The 19458-nt window shown below is 36.0% G+C and overlaps 1 protein-coding gene across 6 annotated transcripts in view; it reads right to left on the minus strand.

Annotated features, from left to right (window-relative positions):
* Nucleotides 1-280: 280 nt before the first annotated feature.
* The window catches only part of FAM117B (family with sequence similarity 117 member B), a 29237-nt gene continuing 10059 nt past the window's right edge, over nt 281-19458 (minus strand). For 4 of the 6 annotated variants that reach the window (XM_072041109.1, XM_072041110.1, XM_072041112.1 and 1 more), the window contains exons 3-9: nt 17775-17867; nt 17159-17272; nt 11327-11470; nt 10193-10418; nt 9323-9443; nt 5856-6170; nt 281-3682 (exon numbers count right to left, since the gene is read on the minus strand). In XM_072041109.1, coding sequence (XP_071897210.1) covers nt 3667-3682; nt 5856-6170; nt 9323-9443; nt 10193-10418; nt 11327-11470; nt 17159-17272; nt 17775-17867 — 1029 coding nt within the window. In that variant the 3' untranslated portion in view covers nt 281-3666. Of the gene's footprint in view, nt 6171-9322; nt 9444-10192; nt 10419-11326; nt 11471-17158; nt 17273-17774; nt 17868-19458 lie in introns of all 6 variants that reach the window. The other 2 variants (XR_011810715.1, XM_027461468.3) reach the window with 2 other exon arrangements.

Genomic DNA, 19458 nt, shown 5'->3' on the forward strand with positions numbered 1-19458 from the left:
GTGCTCAGGAGCTGACCAAACCTACTGCAGATGAAGACAGGGAAGACTTATGTTACTGAGTCATATGACTCAGCATGACTGCTGTGAGGATGCACTGCAGAAATAAGAATATGGATTAATCAGATTTCCACCCTCGTGAATTTTGTCTGAATGGGCTAATAACGCATATTTTATTTGGATTAAATGCTTACTACCTTCAGGGTAAATCCTGATGCAAATCTTCAGGTTGTCAGAGCACACAAAACTTCTCAATACTAAAAACAAAAACAAAATCAGCCCATACCTGGAAGTGATGACTTTATTTTAGGACAAAAAATAAAAAATAAAAATCCCAAAAACATTCCACTATTGCAGTTTGTAAAATTTTCACTGTTTCCAGTAGAAACAGTCCACAAGTCAGAACGCAAGATAAAAAACAACATTGTGCAAAATAGTACTGGCATAACTACACATAGCAAAGACTAGTGTAAGTCAAGAATTCCATTGAAATTAGTAGAGCTGCTCCAGTTTTACACCAGTGTACATCATCTCAGAATAGGCCCTTTTTGCAAAACATCCCTGGAATTCCCCTTGCTTACAAAAACAGCCTTACATGCAACAAGTAACTGATCAGTACAACATACACAAGAACACCTCCATAAGTTTATCACAGTGTAACAGAGAAAAACGTATCAGCCAATCTCATACAAAGACAAATCTAATGGCAGTTTTGGACAGCCCTTGACTGCTACCCTCAAGAATTGCACGTTTCAACAAATGAAAGATAATTTAGAATAAAGCCAAGCAATAGTTTCACTAAACCATTAACACATTGACAATTAGGGTGGATGAGGTGTCCAGAGAGGGTTTTTATTTTTTTTTAGCTTATTAGATTTTCCAAAGAAAGTTGTTTCAAGATGAATCTGTGTAATAATAAATGAAATGTAACTTCCAGTGCTTTCAGGCCAAGTCCTCTTCTGCAATTCAGATAGACCTGTCAACACTACAGAAGTCTCATAGTCAAATACAAATCCGAGTGAAAAACTATTAAGGAAAGACCATACCTAAGTATTTACTGATGACATACAATGAATCAAGAAAGCAGTAACAGAACTTCATTTACATTTGGAGCATTCAGAAAGACTGTTGCAGTTGGTTGGGACTCAGGACTGGAATTTCACCAAATGTTTATGAATAGTTAACAATTTCTCCCCATTTGACATGCAAAGTCTAACAGTTTCAAAACAATGCATTTAGGTCATTCCTTGTCTAAACAAAATGCCAAGAGCAGAACTGATTCCCAAAGCTGTCAAACACAAATTCTTGTCAAGAAAATATACAGGTACATCTTGCAATTAATGGTCATTTTATTTTCCTGTAGAGCCAGGTTTAGAAAAATAATCTCATATCAACTCAAACTAACAAAATAAATTCTCCACAGTGTTTTCCATCCTCTCAGTTAGGAAACGTGAACTTTCCATTACCTTTTCAAGAGCTTTTTTTTTTAAAAATTTATTTTAATAGATACTAACCTGGTTTTGGTCTAAGCTACCGCAACATCTTTAGACTATGGCATTTGATGAAGGGCACTTAAACTACAGAATTATATGGAGAAAGTACAGTCCTGACATTCTCAAGTGTTTGGGTATCAAGGGTCTTTTTTGCAAGTTACATTAGTTTCATGAAAACAAGAATGTCATACAAGCTTTGCTTTGAAGATATATTAAAAGTGTGCAGCAATTCTGAATGAAGAAAAGTCTGCAAGTCCATCCATTTAGAAAAAAAAACACCTTATAAGTATCAAACCATATAGTTTAAACAAGCAGACCTTCAGCAAGGAATTACTGTCACTGAATTCTACTAAACTCAATACACAACAAGAAGTTAGGCCTGAGGCAGAAGAAAGGTTAATGGATATGATTTTCATTTTTTTCCTCACTACCAATGTTTTTTCATAAGGTCACATGTCCCTTGTTTCAGAAGTTAGTAACTTTTAACTCTTTGAGTCTCAAGTTCAAAAACAATAAGCTTTATATACGGTAGGACTAAGATTTTTCAAATGTATCTGTTAATAGGCATGTAATATTAACATTTAAAACATTTCCAGATATTATAGCAATAAAAACGATGCAAGAACCTATTTTCAAAGGTTTTCTTCTTCTCTAAAGGCTCAGTTTCAGTGTCCTTCAACAATCTCAAACTCTATTTCAGTAAATCGTATTTTAGAACAAACCAACAAATAGCCCTGAGAGTAAACATACTTTTTAAGAGCTGCTTTACTTAAAGCAATAGCAAACACAGCAGTCATTTACTTATTTAACTTTCACTCCCTTTTTTCTCACCCAGTATATGCATGGGTTCCTTCCAAGGTATATGTACTCAAGCACTATCTTTTACTTTCCCAAGTACTTAAATTTGTTGCTACAGCACTATGGCACCAAGCAAGGAAAGGACAGCTGAACCACATTAAGGTTTAAAAAAATTCCTGTCCTTGTGCCTTGAATTTTGAAGAGTCCAATAGTCACAGCTGCCAGCATAGACCTTCATTACAACGACCTCCTGCTTTGTGAATTACAAAGAACTTACACTAAAAGGTGTTCCTTCAGTTTTATCTCAGAAAATCAACTGTCAGTGTTCATTAACACTGACACCAGCCTTCAGTTTGGCTAGTACTATGAAATATCAGGAAAACTGATTATCAAGTGTGTCAAGTTGTATGTAAAAAATAGACCTTTAAGTATTTTTTTGTTTGTTTTTAAGCTACAAAGTAGTTAATCAAGGAACTGACTAGGTCTATGCATAGTTAGGTTTTAAAGTGTGCTAAAAGAACTTGAACTCTTTCATTAAGACTGTGCTTGAACAACGCACAGATTAACCCCCATAAAGCCAAATATTCCAACTCTATACATAAGAGGTTTTTAAAAAGCCCTACACACTCTCAAAGTTATTTTGAAATTGATTTAAATACTTTACCTTGCAGCTCTGCTATGGCACAAGACAGCACATGTGAAATTTAAGGCTATTTTTTGTGTGCATACATGTAAAAGCTGGTCTTGGAACAAGAGCTGTTGTATTTTCTGAATTCTGAGTCTTTAGTGTGGATTCACATTAAAGTAGAGCTGCCACAGCAATCAACAGAATCCTGTACATAAAAAAAAATTGAACATGGTCTCGAATCCAATTTGTTTTTATAAACAAAGTTCTCATACATTTCATTTTTATTTTTAAATCAGAGCAGCTCACTAATTTATACAGTACATTGTCTGATAACATAGAATATGAACTACTAAAGAGATGCTTGAGTACTACAACAAGTGGAAAAAAAGAAGTCCCAGGTTAAGAAAGCCCACTGCTATTTGGGAGAATCACTCTGATGAAAACAAACATCAGAATGCAGTTTGGTGAAACCAGTTAAGTCTCAAGGCTGTAATAAAGGCTATATGTTAACTTTAGCCCTTCAATTCTTAACCATTCAGTTAAGATCTCCTGATAAAGCACTGTGCATTTTGGCATTGATGGAGAAGCTCATTACAAGCTACTGCTACAGAAATAGAAAACAGACTTACAAGAACTTCTTTCACCTGAATGATCCCATCTTCTGTGAATCCAGTCATACCAGTTTTAAACAACCTATCTAAAGCAGTATATCTTAGACTTCAACTTCCTCTGCAACTGTTTCAGAAGAAATTAATATCCACAAAACCTAGAAAAGAACCATCAACTGGTCATATTACACAAATCTGATGCACAAACCCACTTATTTTAAAACCTCCCCCTCAACAACTTCAGTGTAAATCAGAGCTGTTACTTCAAAACAGAGCTCGTTAGTCTCATCTGCACACATCTATTTTAATGGGAAGAATGATAGCAAATCAAATTCTGCTCATTTACTAGTTTAACAGATCTAATATTTTAATACCTCCTGGTACATTTTTCATTTACTGAACTTTTGCATAATGTTTTAAAGAGGGACTCAAGTCACCCTGAATGCAGCACTTGTATAGGCCAGCGTGACCTACACTTACTTGATCAGTAAAGTTTATTGCTATAAGACAGTTATTTACGTGGAATTTACAGGAACAATAAGTGTGCATCAGAACTAGGACTATTATCTGCAAAGGTATGCATGTAACTTTGTTTTTTAAGTGAGATGTTTGCAACCAAATTCAGCATATTGAGCACTGAACAACTTTGTTAAATTTGCAGTATAATCTTCAAATATATGTAACTGGGGGGAGGCGATGAGGGGGACTTAGTCTTCTCCATGGAAGCATCATAAAAGCAAGTCAGTGAGAACTGCTCATGTGTAACAGACCAATATTCAGACCCACAGAGTATCCACAGTGACATTAATTTTAAATTACTGAAGCTACCTCTGTAAAAGAGGGTACAAGGCAGACGTTTTGTAAGTTGATATGACACCGGTATTCAAAGTCTCTGCAGTTTTTTGCGTATCTATGCTGTATTTACTCAAACCCAAGTAATACGCTCTAGGAACACAAGAGAAACCTCACTGAAGTTCCTGAACAGCTTCCATTTGAAATGGCCATTTCCCCTGTTTTCACCTTTTATTTTAACTTCAAAGAAACCATAAACTGCTGCGTATGAGGACAGACTAGGTGTCAAAAAGTCCTGTTTTACATGACAGCCTAAATTGCTAGTCAAAAAAAGAGAATGTGTCTGGTACTGTAAACTACTGTGCAAGGGATGCCAAGGCTGATGAACCATCACCTTTCAAGGACACACAAAACACTATGACAAAAGAGAAGGAATCATGCACAGGTATTTCATTATTATGTGGCTAGGGTCTATAATACAGTGATGAGTCACAACAGAGCAAGTCCGTGCCAAGAGCGATTAATGACTCAGGCTGACCAACTCTGTAAGTAGCCAAGCAAATCTGTAAGAAGCAAGTAGCATATTTTCTGGAAGAACAGAGAACAGGAGGATAACATGTTTTTCCCACCCCTGCACAAAAATTGTATGGACAAATGGAACACTACTGGGACAAGTGCTTTAGAATGCAATTCTCCAGCCAATAAACCAACACTGGGCAGAACTGAGTGAAGGAAGGAGTTGTAAGAATGTGACTTACTGGAAGCACAGATTTACAATATCAACAAAAAAAGTACACCACATACTTACACCGCTTTTTAGATACTCTTCAATTTTAAAATTTTCAAACACATTAACTTGTCTTATTTTGTTTAGGGCTGAGGCTGTTCAGCAAGGTCACATAATTTGAGACTGCTGAAATACTTCAGCAATCCTTTGGTCCCAGTAGCTGTAAAACAGCCAAGTAAAAAGAAACTTCCCAACTAAAAAAAGTGTGTGTGTGGGGAAAGGGGGAAGAGAATTGTCACCAGAAAAGTGTCTGTCTTTTAAACACTATCTGCTACACACCACAAAAGTCTTTGTTACAAAATACACATTTTCATACAAAAGACATCTTGCAAAACCATTTGATTGCCCCTCCCTCTGCAGGTTATAATGGCAAAATGGGGTCAGCTGGTTGGTCTTGAGTTTTTTTCTTTTAATGGAAAAAGTCAAAGGACACACAGCATCACAACAACTGGTCCTTTAAATGGCAAAGGATTATGACAGTTTTTGTTTTCACCAGTGTTTAAAAAAAAAAAAAAGCAGGCGAGAAACAGAACTGCAGTCTTCACAAGCAGAAAGTGCAACAGAGCCATCAGCTGCTGCATCATCCTGCACATTGATGTGCTACCAAACTGTCAATTATATGAACAGGTCAATTATGACAGTGCCATAAGTTGTTAAAACAATGCAAATAGCATGATCAGAAAGATCCAGTCAACTGGTTCCAATTTTTCCCAGTAGTTGCCCAGAAAATTTTCAAGACAATCTGTATCTACCCTTCAGCTTCCTCAATATGTCCTGATTGAGGGAGTATAGAGGTCTGTGGTATTACTGTACTTGTTCCACGAGAGATCCTGTCTTGATCCGAGTTTGCAGACAATGAAGCCATAGAAATTGGCTGTAACAAACCAGGTGTCATGCTGGAGGAGACAGTCAGGCTGTGTGTAGTGCCCTTGAGTGTAAGATCCTGTGTGGGAAGAAGTGGCTTGAGGATGCTGACAAGACAGAAAGCAGAGCCACTTTTAGGAATGAAATTCACTTTGTTCTTGTCAGGACAGTAGAAGGCTGGAATTTCGTGCAGAGGCTTTGGCCTAGAATAAAAATAGACACAACAGTTTTAAAACAACATTTAACAAATTATGTTAATGGCAGGTAATGTGTCTTGCTGAACATGTCACCAGCAACAAGCTTAGGTATAGACCTGAAGTATTTCAGTTAGTCACTGTTATCCTAATGACACTCCTGCCACATGGCAAACAGCAAGATTGCTTAAACTGCTTGTTTACTTTTATAAGATAAACAACATTTTCTTAAAGCAGGATGTCTCCAAAAATCTAAGACCTGCAATCTTCATGTTGCAGATCATAAACTGCATCCGTGAACTGTTCTATCCAATATATGAGAAAAATCTCAATCACATTCTCCAAAAACTTTCACAGACCAACAAGAACCCCCGTGCACACAGACACACTGTATACAGCAAGCTTTGTGAAAGCAAGCTAGTATAGCAATTTTTCTAATATTACATATCTCGGGGTTGTTCATGATCATATGGGATCCCTTCTTCAAGACTTCTGCCTTCTTTGCATGTTCATCTGTGTGTGGCCTTGATCTCCATGAAAGATGAACACACCTTATTTAGAAAACTCAATGCAGATAGTAAAATGCAGTATGCTCAAAGAGATATTCACAATCAGGTACATATAACCTGGGAATGAAACATGGAACACACATTTAGGTCCTGACTCAGAGTTTCACAATCTCAGAGGCACACTTTATGAAAGCTATAGCTGAAAAGGAAATCCTGGGTGGAATAGGAATGGCTTCTCTGTCTACTTGTAACCCTGCAATGTAAGTCTAGTATGATAGTCAAACTCTACATGAAGACCAAACTAAAGGAATCTGTTCCAAAGCCTCTTTCCTGCTGGAAAATAGCCATCAGAAATTTACACTCATTCATGTTGCTAGCATTGTCCTTTAGCCTATAACTTACCCCTCTTTTCCAAATGTTTATAAGCCATATCCACCTCTACCTTCATCCTACCAATCTAATCAAGCTTAACAGAAATCAACCTCGTTTATTTATTTTTTTTACCAGTTGAAAATCCCATAAGCGTCAAATAGAAATCACATCAAATTAAAGCTGAACTTTGAAAAGTTGCATTCATGTATTTTATGTGTGCGTAATCCAAATACCAGATGAATGCAGTTCCGAAACCAGATTTGCAATGCTGGCAATTACAAGCATCTTTGAAGCTACAAAAAATAAAATTATTCTGAATATCTATGAATGTAGAAGCCACCAGGCTACAGTTAATTTTCAGTGTGGAATTCATTTTCAAGATGGACTCATCAACTTACTATATGCCTCCCCTCCTTCTTACTTGGGCTGTTAACATCTGCTGTAAAACAGACCATCCCCATAGCAATATTTCTGTTGATCTTTGCACTGCTGCTCTGTGGAAAGTGACACTTCTCAAAACATGACATCTGTTTCATTAGTGATACCTCCCACTGTCTAACAGCAGAAGTCAACCTTCCGCCTGTTTTAGTAGCTTAAACAAACAAGCTCTTATCATGCTACACCTGTAGAGTGATACATGAACTTGAACAAAGTTCAGGGTCTTGACACTACCGAGAACTTAAAGCTGGTCACTAAATCCAAGTCATTTCTTGATGCATTGCTTCCTTCATTGTTCCTCATGCTTTAAGTTACACATCAGAGCCCATGCCTTTGTAGTACTTCATGTAGCATTACTGCTCAAGACACCCATACACCTTTCAGAGCTACAAATTGAGACCTCAGTCACAAGGATCATCTCCACTTGGCATTAAACAAGAATAACCAAACCCCAATACAAATGTTGTTTAAGAATTTAGTATCAATTAACAAATCATCAGATCATCAAATCAAAATGAAAATAAAAAAAAGAATCTAATGACAAATCGGCAGAGGATTTTTTTTTTCGAAAAATTGTATTAACAGCCCAGTTGTGATGCAATTCCACACAAAGGACAATTCTGACCATAACCTGATTCTTCTTAACGATGACCTAGGAGGAGGAGGCAGGACTGAGTAATATATTAGTGTTTCACAAAACAAAGGAAGAAGCCTTTCCCAAAGACAAGACTACTCAGACCTCTTTCAGAAATGTCTTTATAAACTATACTGTTTTTTCTAAAATGCACAGCACTCTGCACTGAGTAGATTCAGTATGATACCTGGAGGTTCCCAAATTTTATGACGTATTCACTTAGGTTTTAATATAAATGGAGCATTAGTCTTCAAGATAATAACTATCTCATAAATGACCTGTAGCTTCTCACATCCATCATCTCAAAGCTTACACAGGTAGGAATTTTACTTACACATATTCCTTCCTCGTAAAGTGTGTGGGATTTTTTGTTTTTGTCTTTAAAACATGTTGGAACATAGCAGAGATACAACCAGCCTAATGGAAGCAGAATAATTTGTCTCATTTCTAACTTGTGCACAAGTTTTATAGGCATGGTCAGATGCCCAACAAGAATGATAGTGGTCTACGCTAATGTGTAACAGCTCTCTGGGATGTACTATTCAGATCTGGGGAAGGTCCCAGAAACACAGAGGTACCTCAACATGCTTTTGAGTCTTCACCTTAAGGCGGCTGAAAGGACTTTGCCACAACTAGTAATACCTCTCTGGGCTTTGGACAGTAGGGTATAAAAAAGGAAAAAATAAAGAAAAAAAGGTGCCATACAGCTAACAAGCTGTAACATAACCTAGCTGATGGACCTGCATTTACAGCTTCTCAGTAAAACTCCTTGTGCCTTATCATTTGAGTTCCTCCCCACTATTTGCCATGTAAGAGACAGTCTTACATTATGCTGGTTTGGCCATTAAAAAATTGGTTGGAATGAAACCAACCCTTAAGTTTTAAAATGGTCAGTAAGTAAAGTTTTCAGAATTAGCCTGAAAAAAGAGAAGGGAAAAGATTGTACAAATAAAACTAGCAGAAGCCTAAGCTACTAGGTGTAAAATAATCTTAAAAACACAACACAACTGAACAGTATGCTGAAGTTTTGATTTTAACACACAATTCCAGCAATGATATATAAATATATACCAGTATACAGTCACGCAAAACAGAGACCTGGCTATCAGTATGGTTTTAGTAATAAGGCTAATAATTTTGATCTGACACAAAAATCAGTAAACCAGCAGGTAACTCTCAATGTTAAATGTTATTAAAGATTGACTTACAAGCTTTCCTCAAAGACTTTCACCTTTTCGCAGCCCTCTGGTGGTTCACGCTTGAACATGTAGCTGTTGTTGGGTTTTGGTGAGGTAGCATATTTCGGCAAGGGAGAATTATTCCCATTCTCTGCAAGAACAGAGTAAATGATCACTGAAATATGTCACACGACAAAAAACTTAAGTACGTCATTATAAAAACACTACAAAAAGTATATCTAAAAATGACCCTTAAATTAAACCCCATTTTGTTTTACCAACGTTATAAAGTTAAAAAACTAAATCATTTATTTCCAAATCTTTGCAAGCAACCTTTCTCGTCTCAATCCCTTTCTTTGTATCATACACAGGTTACTCTGCGAACTGTTCATTCCGGGACATTTTCAGTTTTTAACTGCTGATCTGAAACTGTGGTCCTGTACTGTCATCATCTAGTCAAAAGAAATGGGCAGGAGCCATACACCAAACAAAACCAGTACAAATTCCTGTTAAATTGTAAGATTAGGTTGTATCTCAGGAGATTTCTGGTAAAAAAACAAAACAAAAACAATCTTGACAGAACCAAAAGGACTAACAGCTGTTCCAGCTCTCGCTGTATACTCCTACTTATATATTATATATTGAATATATTCCTTAAAAAAACTTGTTTGGGAAGGACAGTCTTCACTTACCTATCAAGCTTCAATTACAGAATACCAAGTATGTGCACACACACAGTAATTAGAGCAATTTGGAATAAATGATTCATTTGCAAAGAAAAAGATATTTTTAACATTTCTCCATGGATGTGGGAAATAACAACCCCCCATTACTACATGTTCACCTATGCAGTAGTGAGTTAAAGTTTAGCATTGTTAAACATTTAAAGTTATACAGTACCTTTATCTCTGGAGTCAGCAAGAAGATCATCTGTAGAACATGGACTTTCCTCACTGCCCTCATTAGAGATGGTAAGAAATGAGGTTGGAGATACTGACTGGGACCGGCTGCTATTATTACTACCCCTGTCCGCTCCACCAGGCGTTTGGGTATCAATGCTGCGAGTACTGCTACTACGCTGAACTAATGGAGGTGGTGCACGGTGCCCATCTGGAATATCTTGAGGCTGTTAAAAATAAAGGGTATCAGTCAACTGCTCTTATCCAGTTGGTAAATTGTTTAAACCCAGTAGTGCTGACTTTTTTTTCCCATGTTTCATAAAACCGAAGTATAAAATTCATTACAAAGGACTCCAACAGAAGACAGATTAAGTTTGGTAACAAAGAACAACATTTCTCAAGACTTCAGAGATTCACAGAAATGTTGAGGTTGGAAGTGACCTGCGATCGTTTAGTCCAACTCCCCTGCTCAAGCAGAGGCAGCAAGAGCAGGCTGCCCCAAGTCCAGTCAGGTTTTAAGCACCTCCACAGACAGTAAACTCCACAACCTCTACTTAGAGCACACAAATTAAATTTCATGTTCTGTATTTGTGCCCACTGCCTCTTCTACTGCTAGTGGGCACTACTTAGGAGAGTATTGCTCCCTCTTTATTCCTTCCCATCAGGTATTTCTACACATTGATAAGGACCCCCTGAATTTTCTCTTCTCCAAGCTTAACAATCCGAGTTCTCTAAGGCTCTGCTCACATGAAATACAGTACAGTCCCTTAAGTGTCTTCATGTCCCGTATTTTTGATGCTTTATCAGCAAATTTACCTCTGAAAATATCTGAATATAAAAGAACAGGTAAGTTATGCTTCAGCTGGGATGGAGACACTTCTTCAGATTGGGCAAAGGAAATAAAAAGTAATTACAGAATCTCTAAAACCAGACATTGTGTCTTTCTGTCTTCTTTTTCAAGTTTTAACTCCTCTTTTTGCTTTCCACAAGACTTTTCAAATAACTTTCGTCTGGAATTTTGCTTTTCTAATAAATTTAATTCAAGAACTGTGCAAAATAAAGCTTTTAACTTCAAAACAAAAATAAAATCATTACAGAATCATTACAGAAAGCAGTCATGGTGGCAGATACATACAACAAGCTGTTCTTCTTTGTCTCCCGTCTCCTTAATAATTATCTCAATCTCTTGATTCAGTCCTTCTACACTGTTTCGGAATCGCGATCCTGTTGATTTGGTAATAGGTATCACAGGAACAAGAGCACTCTTTGGGACTGGAGCCTGAAGAGCCAGAGACAGAAAGCAACATAGATTTATTTAAAAGGTGTAGTTATTACTTCTACTCAAAAATGACCCTTTACTGAATGTAACCTGAACTGAACCTACTGAATGTAACCTTTACTGAACGTAAACATTCAGTTTAAAGGATCATTTACTCCCCAGTATCAAAGACTTACATGAAACTATAGTGATCGTGTTAAAATGGATGCCTTAAATTGAAGTGTTTTTTTTTTTTTTCCAAGTCCAATTTCTAGCCTTTCAACAATCTAGTTTCAAAACTTCCCTTTGATACGGTCTGCCTCTAGCTCTATGTTGCTTTGCAAGTGAAAATTTAACAGTGAACATTCAAATGCAAGTACTTCTGAAGCCTTTAAAACATATTCCCATTCCTTTTGGCATGAACTATACCGTAATTTCACTTCCTTCTCTGCCAGATTTATCACTTGTAATTTCATTAAAATTATGCCTTAATGGAAGCCTGGCATCACCTACAATACCATGACAAGCACAGAAAAAAAAAAAATATTCCACAAATGCAAGACAGCACCACTCTTAGTCCAGATCACTGAACTTTAAAAACAAAACAAAAAACTATACTTAAAAAAAAAAAAAAAAAGACAGTAAAACTCCTGTGTAAATTCTTCAATGGCCACATATGCTGAGATTGAGAACATCTCTACTGGTTGAAGGAAGGTAGCCTTCTCACCTGTCTTCAGAACTTTTTTTTTCTTCTTCCCTTTAAGTACCAAGACTGTACATAGACAGACACCAAAGCACTGTGACTTGGCATGTCAGTTTTCAAAAACCATGTAAAATTTGTGTGGACTGGAGATGACCTTAGAAAAATTAATGTAAACATGAGTTCTTAACACAGGTATGTATTATCATGCAGACTTAAAATCATAGATCTCAAAGATAGGAAAATAACTTATGAATTATATTGGTTTTGCCTTACTGAAACATTAGAATAGCTATAAAGTGGGGCTTGCAAAGGACTGCAAAAATTCTCTTCAGGAAATGCTTGTGACTCATTGTTTATGTCAACAAAAACTCAACATTCTTAGAACTGCCAAACTTGGAAAGACTTTGAGAAGTCTTGCCTTTAGATTAAAAAGAGAAAATAGAAGCTACTGGAGAAGAGCAAAAAAAAGTCTGAGAAACCAGCCCTGACAAAACTGTTCCAAACAAAGCCTTGGATCAACAATCAGGTGAACAAATACAGGTCAATACCTGTTTGTAATACAGGTATATCAGCACAAATTTAGGTACTAAAGATTGGTTACATACAGTTACTTCATTTAGACATTCTTACGACAAACCAAACTTGTTAAAAAGTAGAAAGCAGAGTGATGTATGCTAGAGAATGATGTATGTCTAAGATTTCAGTAGCCATTAACTAAATCTGAGAATTCTACAGCATTTAATCATGATCATCTACCACAAATTCCTAGAACCACAGCACTATTTGAAGTGCTTAAAGTAGAAAAGCACAAATTGCTCAAGAAAGCTCACTAGGTTTGATACAACATGTTTCAGACATGTGCAGAACATTTCTTTTGGAAGAGAAGGTGACTTGTTAACCTGGACTGCCAAAGAGTAGAAAGAGAAGGAGGCACCACCACAGGGTTGGAACAACTTGCCTCAGAACAACCTTCACATGCAAAGTACTGCCTTCACAAAGGTCTGCATGGAACCTGTGACATACAGGAATAGGCCACTAACACAAGGATGCTTTTGACTACTCTCATCTGCAGATTTTGGAACACACAAAACCAGCCAAGGTGTCAAACAAAGGGTAGTAACTATAGCATTTGCATATTAACATGCTGTCTTGCAGTTTAGTGCAGAACAGAGTTCTGAAACCTAAGGGTACAGTTTAAGCCCATGAGATACAAAATATGGGTGATGACAAATCTGAACTTTTCACAGGCATTTCAGAAATATGCTCTAACTTCTTCCAATTTTTCCAACAAGCAACAGAACTTAAAACAGAATCCAAGGTCTTTTGATACTTCCATATATTAACATCAGATCACCTTGAAGTTGAATTATGCACAGTAATTCCATCCTAAAATTAAATTTTTCTACCTACATAAGATGGTAAGAGTGAAACAAAACAAAAAATATCCACTGCAAACTATGTACAGTTGGTCTCGTATCAGTGGTTGGTTAGGATCAACCTACTGGTAAGACAGTAAAGAAATATGCTTTCCAGAAAAGTGAAAGCTTGATAGTTAACACCAAGTAACAGAGTAACTTCAGCCAAGTACACTGAAGATGAATAATTATTTTAATAAACCTTATCTACTTATTTTTTCCATCTAGCCTCACCTCTGGCCTCATTTCTAGTTTCTGCATTATATTAATGAGGAAAAAAATAAATCAAACCTGTGTTGTTTTTTTTTCTTAAAACAAAAAAAAACACAGGTTTACCACCATGTAACAATATAATAAATTCAAAATCCAACACTCTCAGAAGCATCCTGAGATCACTCAATGAGGCTATGATTTTTGTGTAAATGCCTCTTCCTGTAAAAAAGAGGTGGAAAGAAACACTAGGCATAAGGAAAAACACACACATGTACATACACACACAAACATCCAATTGTTTTTGAAAAAAAGCCAGCAGCACAAACTTGACTTTACCACCAAGTATTTCCTTATTCTGAGTAAAGGGATAGGAATAGGTAACAAGCTTAGTCCGTGAAGATTGCATGAATTTCTTTCTCAAAAAAAAAAATCATGGAAGAAGTACAACTAAACATTCAGTCTTCAGTGGTAAGAACCACTAAAAAATATTAGTAAAACTTAACTAATAAACTCTACTAGTATATGAAAATATTAGTAGAAATTGTGGAAAAAGCTTAAGTGTTTACTAATAGGGAAGAAGAGGTGAGATAGATTCACTGGAATTACTACTTTTAGTTTAACTAGAAGAGTAAGTCATCTCCAAAAGGTTAGAGTCTAGTCTCTGTGAAGGGACTACCACAGTGACTTCCTAACACTGTTTCTCAGCTTTAGCAGGAATTCAATTCCTTGAGCTCAGAAATCTTTGTATGATCCTGTAGAATCAACAACTGCAAATTTCCTTCTATTTGGAAATGTAAAAAAAAAAAAATCACTAATTGCAAGCATTTATATGCAGTCTTTTCCACAAATCTTGAAGGAACTGAGCGGATGCCAGAAATTCCAGTTCAGCGGTTCCCTAGGAAAGAACCAGAAGCTTAGGAACGTTGCCCTTGAAGCCTGCACTTAAAAATTTTCACTCTGACTGAGAAAGCTGCGTATAAATGCCATTAATCTAGCCCTCCACTTACTCTTTGAAGCCTTCTGTAGCTTCCTCCCTTCACAAGTGGCTCATGACAGCTGGCACAAAATTTACCAAGAAAAACAATGGTTTGTTCTATAACACAATGCCAGAAAAGCTGCTTTCCTCAGTTTATATTTTATAGTCTGTTTCACAAGCCCAAAAAATAAATATCCATTGTGCAATATTTTATTTACGTACTTTAACATTTGGTAGAATGCAAAAAATCCTCCATATAGTAGATAAAATTTCATGAGCATAATAACGTCATTATGATGCCACAAGTTTCTGTATGTAGAATTTTTATCTGGTGTCTTTCAGAATAGTAGCATCTCTGATCATTTTTGACATTAATTTAGAACAGCTAGAAGATTATCTACATAAATTTATGGATTTGTGAACTACCAAGTAAAATCTGTTCAATAGCATGCAATTCTCCAATGTAGCCAAGTGCCTACAACAAATGTCCCTCTGTTTTAATTTTCTGTTGCTGTTCATGAAATGTCTCAATTCTCTGTAAGCATAGAACAAGTCTTCAAAGAAGTTTTTACAGATTTGGATAAAATACTTGCAACAAGTATTTGACCATCCACATACGTATTATTTCTTTTTAGACCTTTCGTCAACTGCCGTAAATTTCATCAAAAAAAAAAAAAAAAACAGATAGGACTCATCTATTTGTCTTCTTATTTTGATTTAAGCTACAGCAATCACTAAGCATGTTCTACTGTACAGCATGTTCTACTGCACCCATGCTTAAACCAGATCAAATGTGGGAAGTCAAACTAGGCAGCTTGCTTCAAATTCAAACTCTTCTCCTTTCTAGCTGCTAGGTTAATACTCCACTACATAGAAGACTAAGAAAAAACAGTTTCTGTTTGGACATTTAAAGCATTTGAATAATTCCTGAAGTTTATCAAAAATCTAATTCTAAAAAAAAAATAAATCCTAAACACAAAATGCTTGCTAGTAGAATAGAATTTGAACTAATAAATTGAATTTAAGATGCACTTATATACTGAAGATTCATGAATCTTAATTAAAATGAACAGTAAATAAGTTAGGTTTCAGAAAAAATGCTACCGATTTTTATACAAACAGTAGTTAAGAACAGTGCAAAAGAACTCAAAACACTGTACTACTTTCTTATTTCCAGTATTGAAGTATCAAAGGTTCACTCAGACACCTATTTTTGAAGCACAAAAGAACATAGCTCCTCAAGATTGTACGTATGGTTCTTTTTACTACTTTTCATTTCATATTTTATCAAAATGGGTGAGTACCCATACAGCTGATGTTGTGATAGCTTCCCTCCCTGACCTAAATTATTTCTGGGAGAATGAAAGGACACAAACGAAGCAGCCAACAAAGTACATTTTTTATTAAAATAATGCTAACTGAATTTTAGGAGCAATTGGGAATATTAAGTTTGCAGAGAAGCTTCACAGTTGAAGTACTTTGTCAATTTACAGTATCAGCAGTAACAATTTCTTTCAACTACATCATTATTTATTTATTTATCATATATTTATATTATTAAGTTATTTAAACTTACTAAAGCAAAATAGACCTGAAAAATGGTTTGTGTCTAAAAGAATGCAGTATTTCACCATCTGCTATCAACTCAGCTAGAAATATTACCTCCCTGTGAACCTGACTGCAGCAAGTCTCAAGATAAAACTACAACTGCATACAGAACATGTGGTGGCCTAACCATCGCAATTTTTGAAAAAATTACTACTCTAAGTATCAAAGCATGATAAATTGCAGAAAATAAAAGGCTGAATGCAGCCATTAAGAACATAAACACTTTTAATACAGTATATAAAAGAAGCTTAATACAGTACATAAAAAGTTGCCATCCTTTTGTCAGGTAAGCTATCTAAACCTGTTGATCATAGGATTAAACAAGTGCAATAGTCTAGAGAAAATGTGATCAGCATTAGCTACAGTTTTGAGTCTGTATCTTTGTACTGCCAGTTTGCTCCATGCCATACTCTACATGTAAATTCATTATTTTTACAGTAACACTTAATGAAAAAGATAATCCATGGGTTTAGATTAAATTTACCTGTTATCCTTAAGCATAGGCCACGTAAATATAAGCTTAGTGTCCTGCTTTTAAGGAAAAATCTATCTGAAATTCATGGAACTTAGAACATGGAGCTGCAAGCAAACCTAGCCAAGTAACAAAATGATCCTGGACCCTACACACTTCAGGCAGTTAAAGGAAATGTAGTTTTTTCATAGAATCCACCTAAACCCACAACAAATTTGGAAGTACATAATATTTTTATGTTCCCTTTAAGACAAATCACAACCTTGAAATCATCTAAAACCAGTATTAATACCAAACACGCCCCAGAAGAGCACAGCTTTACCTGACTATGGTTGATGGCTGCATGGTTACCATGAAATGGAGACTGTCTTTCTTTATCCCGATGATGCCTACTGCTGTGTTTGCTTCTCTGCAATTGTTGACGCAATTTTGCAATCTAATAAAGAAAAAAAAATCACATTAGATTTCACCAGATACGCTCAGCTATGTGCACAGTTTCATTAATTTATTCTAGTACTTAGCTAAAATTCTTTACTACCACAACTTTCATAATTAATGGCAGCACAAAATTATGTTCAGGTTCTTGCAAACTTAACATGTTAGCTACCATTTAAGCTCAAGCCCAGAAGATATCTCAAGTTCAATGAAAGCACTTGAAATATATGAACTAGTATGGTCACTGCTGGATTTCTTCCTCTGACAAAGAATGTTATCTGCATTTGACATTCCCCTTATCCCCAGCTTCAGGTTTAAAAATTGTAACAGTCCTGCATTACTATAAGAAATTGATACCAAATGAACAGATTGCTTATTACATAAAGCTTGGGCATTGTAGTAAGTAAAATAATATTCACACCTTCCTTCCTGAAAATTCATGTAACAGTGCGTGCCAGCAATAAACTTAATCCTAAGGTACTTCAAATAATAGCACTCCTAACCTCCTTGAGTTGATCTGTGCTGCCCCATGATGCTGAACGTTTGTGTGAGCTTCTCTTCTTTTCTAAATATTCTTCAGCCCAGGCACTTTCAGTCTGTAACAAGGAGATTACAGATTTAAAAAACAAAACAAAAACAACTTTTCTACTCTTGGGAAGAGTATTTTGATACAAATAGAAGAGAACTGTGTTATGATGTGCTACATTCAGAACTGTGAGTGAAAAGCAGTCACTGATTAGAAGCCTTTCTGACAAAGAAAGTGTGAGCATGTCAAGTGAAACTATGCATTCACAAACTCTCAGACCTGCTTTAATACAGCTATATGCTAGTTTCATTTCTACCTTACTGAAAATTGATAAGGCAGTACTAACAGCCAGATGAGCTCTGAAGAACGAGTTGGACAGTATCGAATTTGGAGAAGAGGGTATATATTACTTCCCACACAGATGCTGAACTTGGTATTTTTGATGCATTACATTGAGTAGTTCAGTAGTTGGGAAAGCCTGCAGAGCTTTAAAATCTTTTTCAACTCAGACTGAGAAAAAGACAGGCACCTTTTCTGAGCACCACTCAGAACACCACTGGAGCTACTGCGAAGTGGCAAATCAAATTAATGCCTCAGAGGGCTTCAGGTTCATAGGTGTCTCGGCCAAACAGAAACCAACACACAAAATACTAAGCTAATTTCACTGAATCAACAAACGCATTAACATTTAGTAAAGAAAAACACATATATACCATGGTGAAAGTGTTTTGAGAAATTCAAAGTATCATTAAAACAAATTTTATTTAAGGTAGCATTAGACACAAACAAGCCTGTGATAATACTGCAAGACTTTACAGGCAAAGTTTGCGTTCTTACACAGCCACGTCCAGAATGGCCTTCACAAGCAATGAACTGTAAACCCTCCAAGATGAAGCATACTAATTTTGGTCATGGGTCTTCACACAGTCACAAGAAATGTAACTGATGTTAGATTTATCACAGATACTGGAACACTTCATAAAAGTCATAATTTCCACTACAAAGTTCTGGCCTCTAATTATTCTTATAGAATTATATAATATCTGAATAATTATATAAGAATATGTTATATATATATAAAACACACATAAAACACAATATATAATATATCATTATTCATATATTCTGATATATTATTCTGTAGCAACTCAAGAACTCCAAAGCAACTGTCTCATTTTAATTTGTATTTTGATATAACTGTATTGACAATTACAGGCAAAGCGAAACAGGTCAGATTGAAAGGAAAAGACACAGAAATTACCCATCACTGTTTTAGCAGCACTTAAAACAATAACTGCATCTATGAATTCTAGCCAGACTACAGGATACTCAATTACACACGTATTCATCACTCAATAACATCCTGTATGTACACAATTCAGTCTGATTTTATAGACAGGTTTCATCCAAAACAGTCAAAGCAGGAATCTGATACACAGACACTCTCTGGTGATCTCTTACAGTTTGCTAGAGATGCCCGTAGGTCATAGCTAAAGGCCTGCAAGCCAAAGTGTGTCACTAATTGCTGCCTCCACCCAGTCTGCTTCCTGAATGACTCTACTCTCAATGTTGTAAACCTTCAGAATCAAGATCCCCCTGTTACTCAACTGGAAAATCTTTTATATCTTAGTAGATTCAATTCCTGTTCCCTAAACTTTTGA

The sequence above is a fragment of the Anas platyrhynchos genome, chromosome 7 (assembly GCF_047663525.1).
Source record: "Anas platyrhynchos isolate ZD024472 breed Pekin duck chromosome 7, IASCAAS_PekinDuck_T2T, whole genome shotgun sequence".
NCBI classification, from domain to species: Eukaryota; Metazoa; Chordata; class Aves; order Anseriformes; family Anatidae; genus Anas; species Anas platyrhynchos.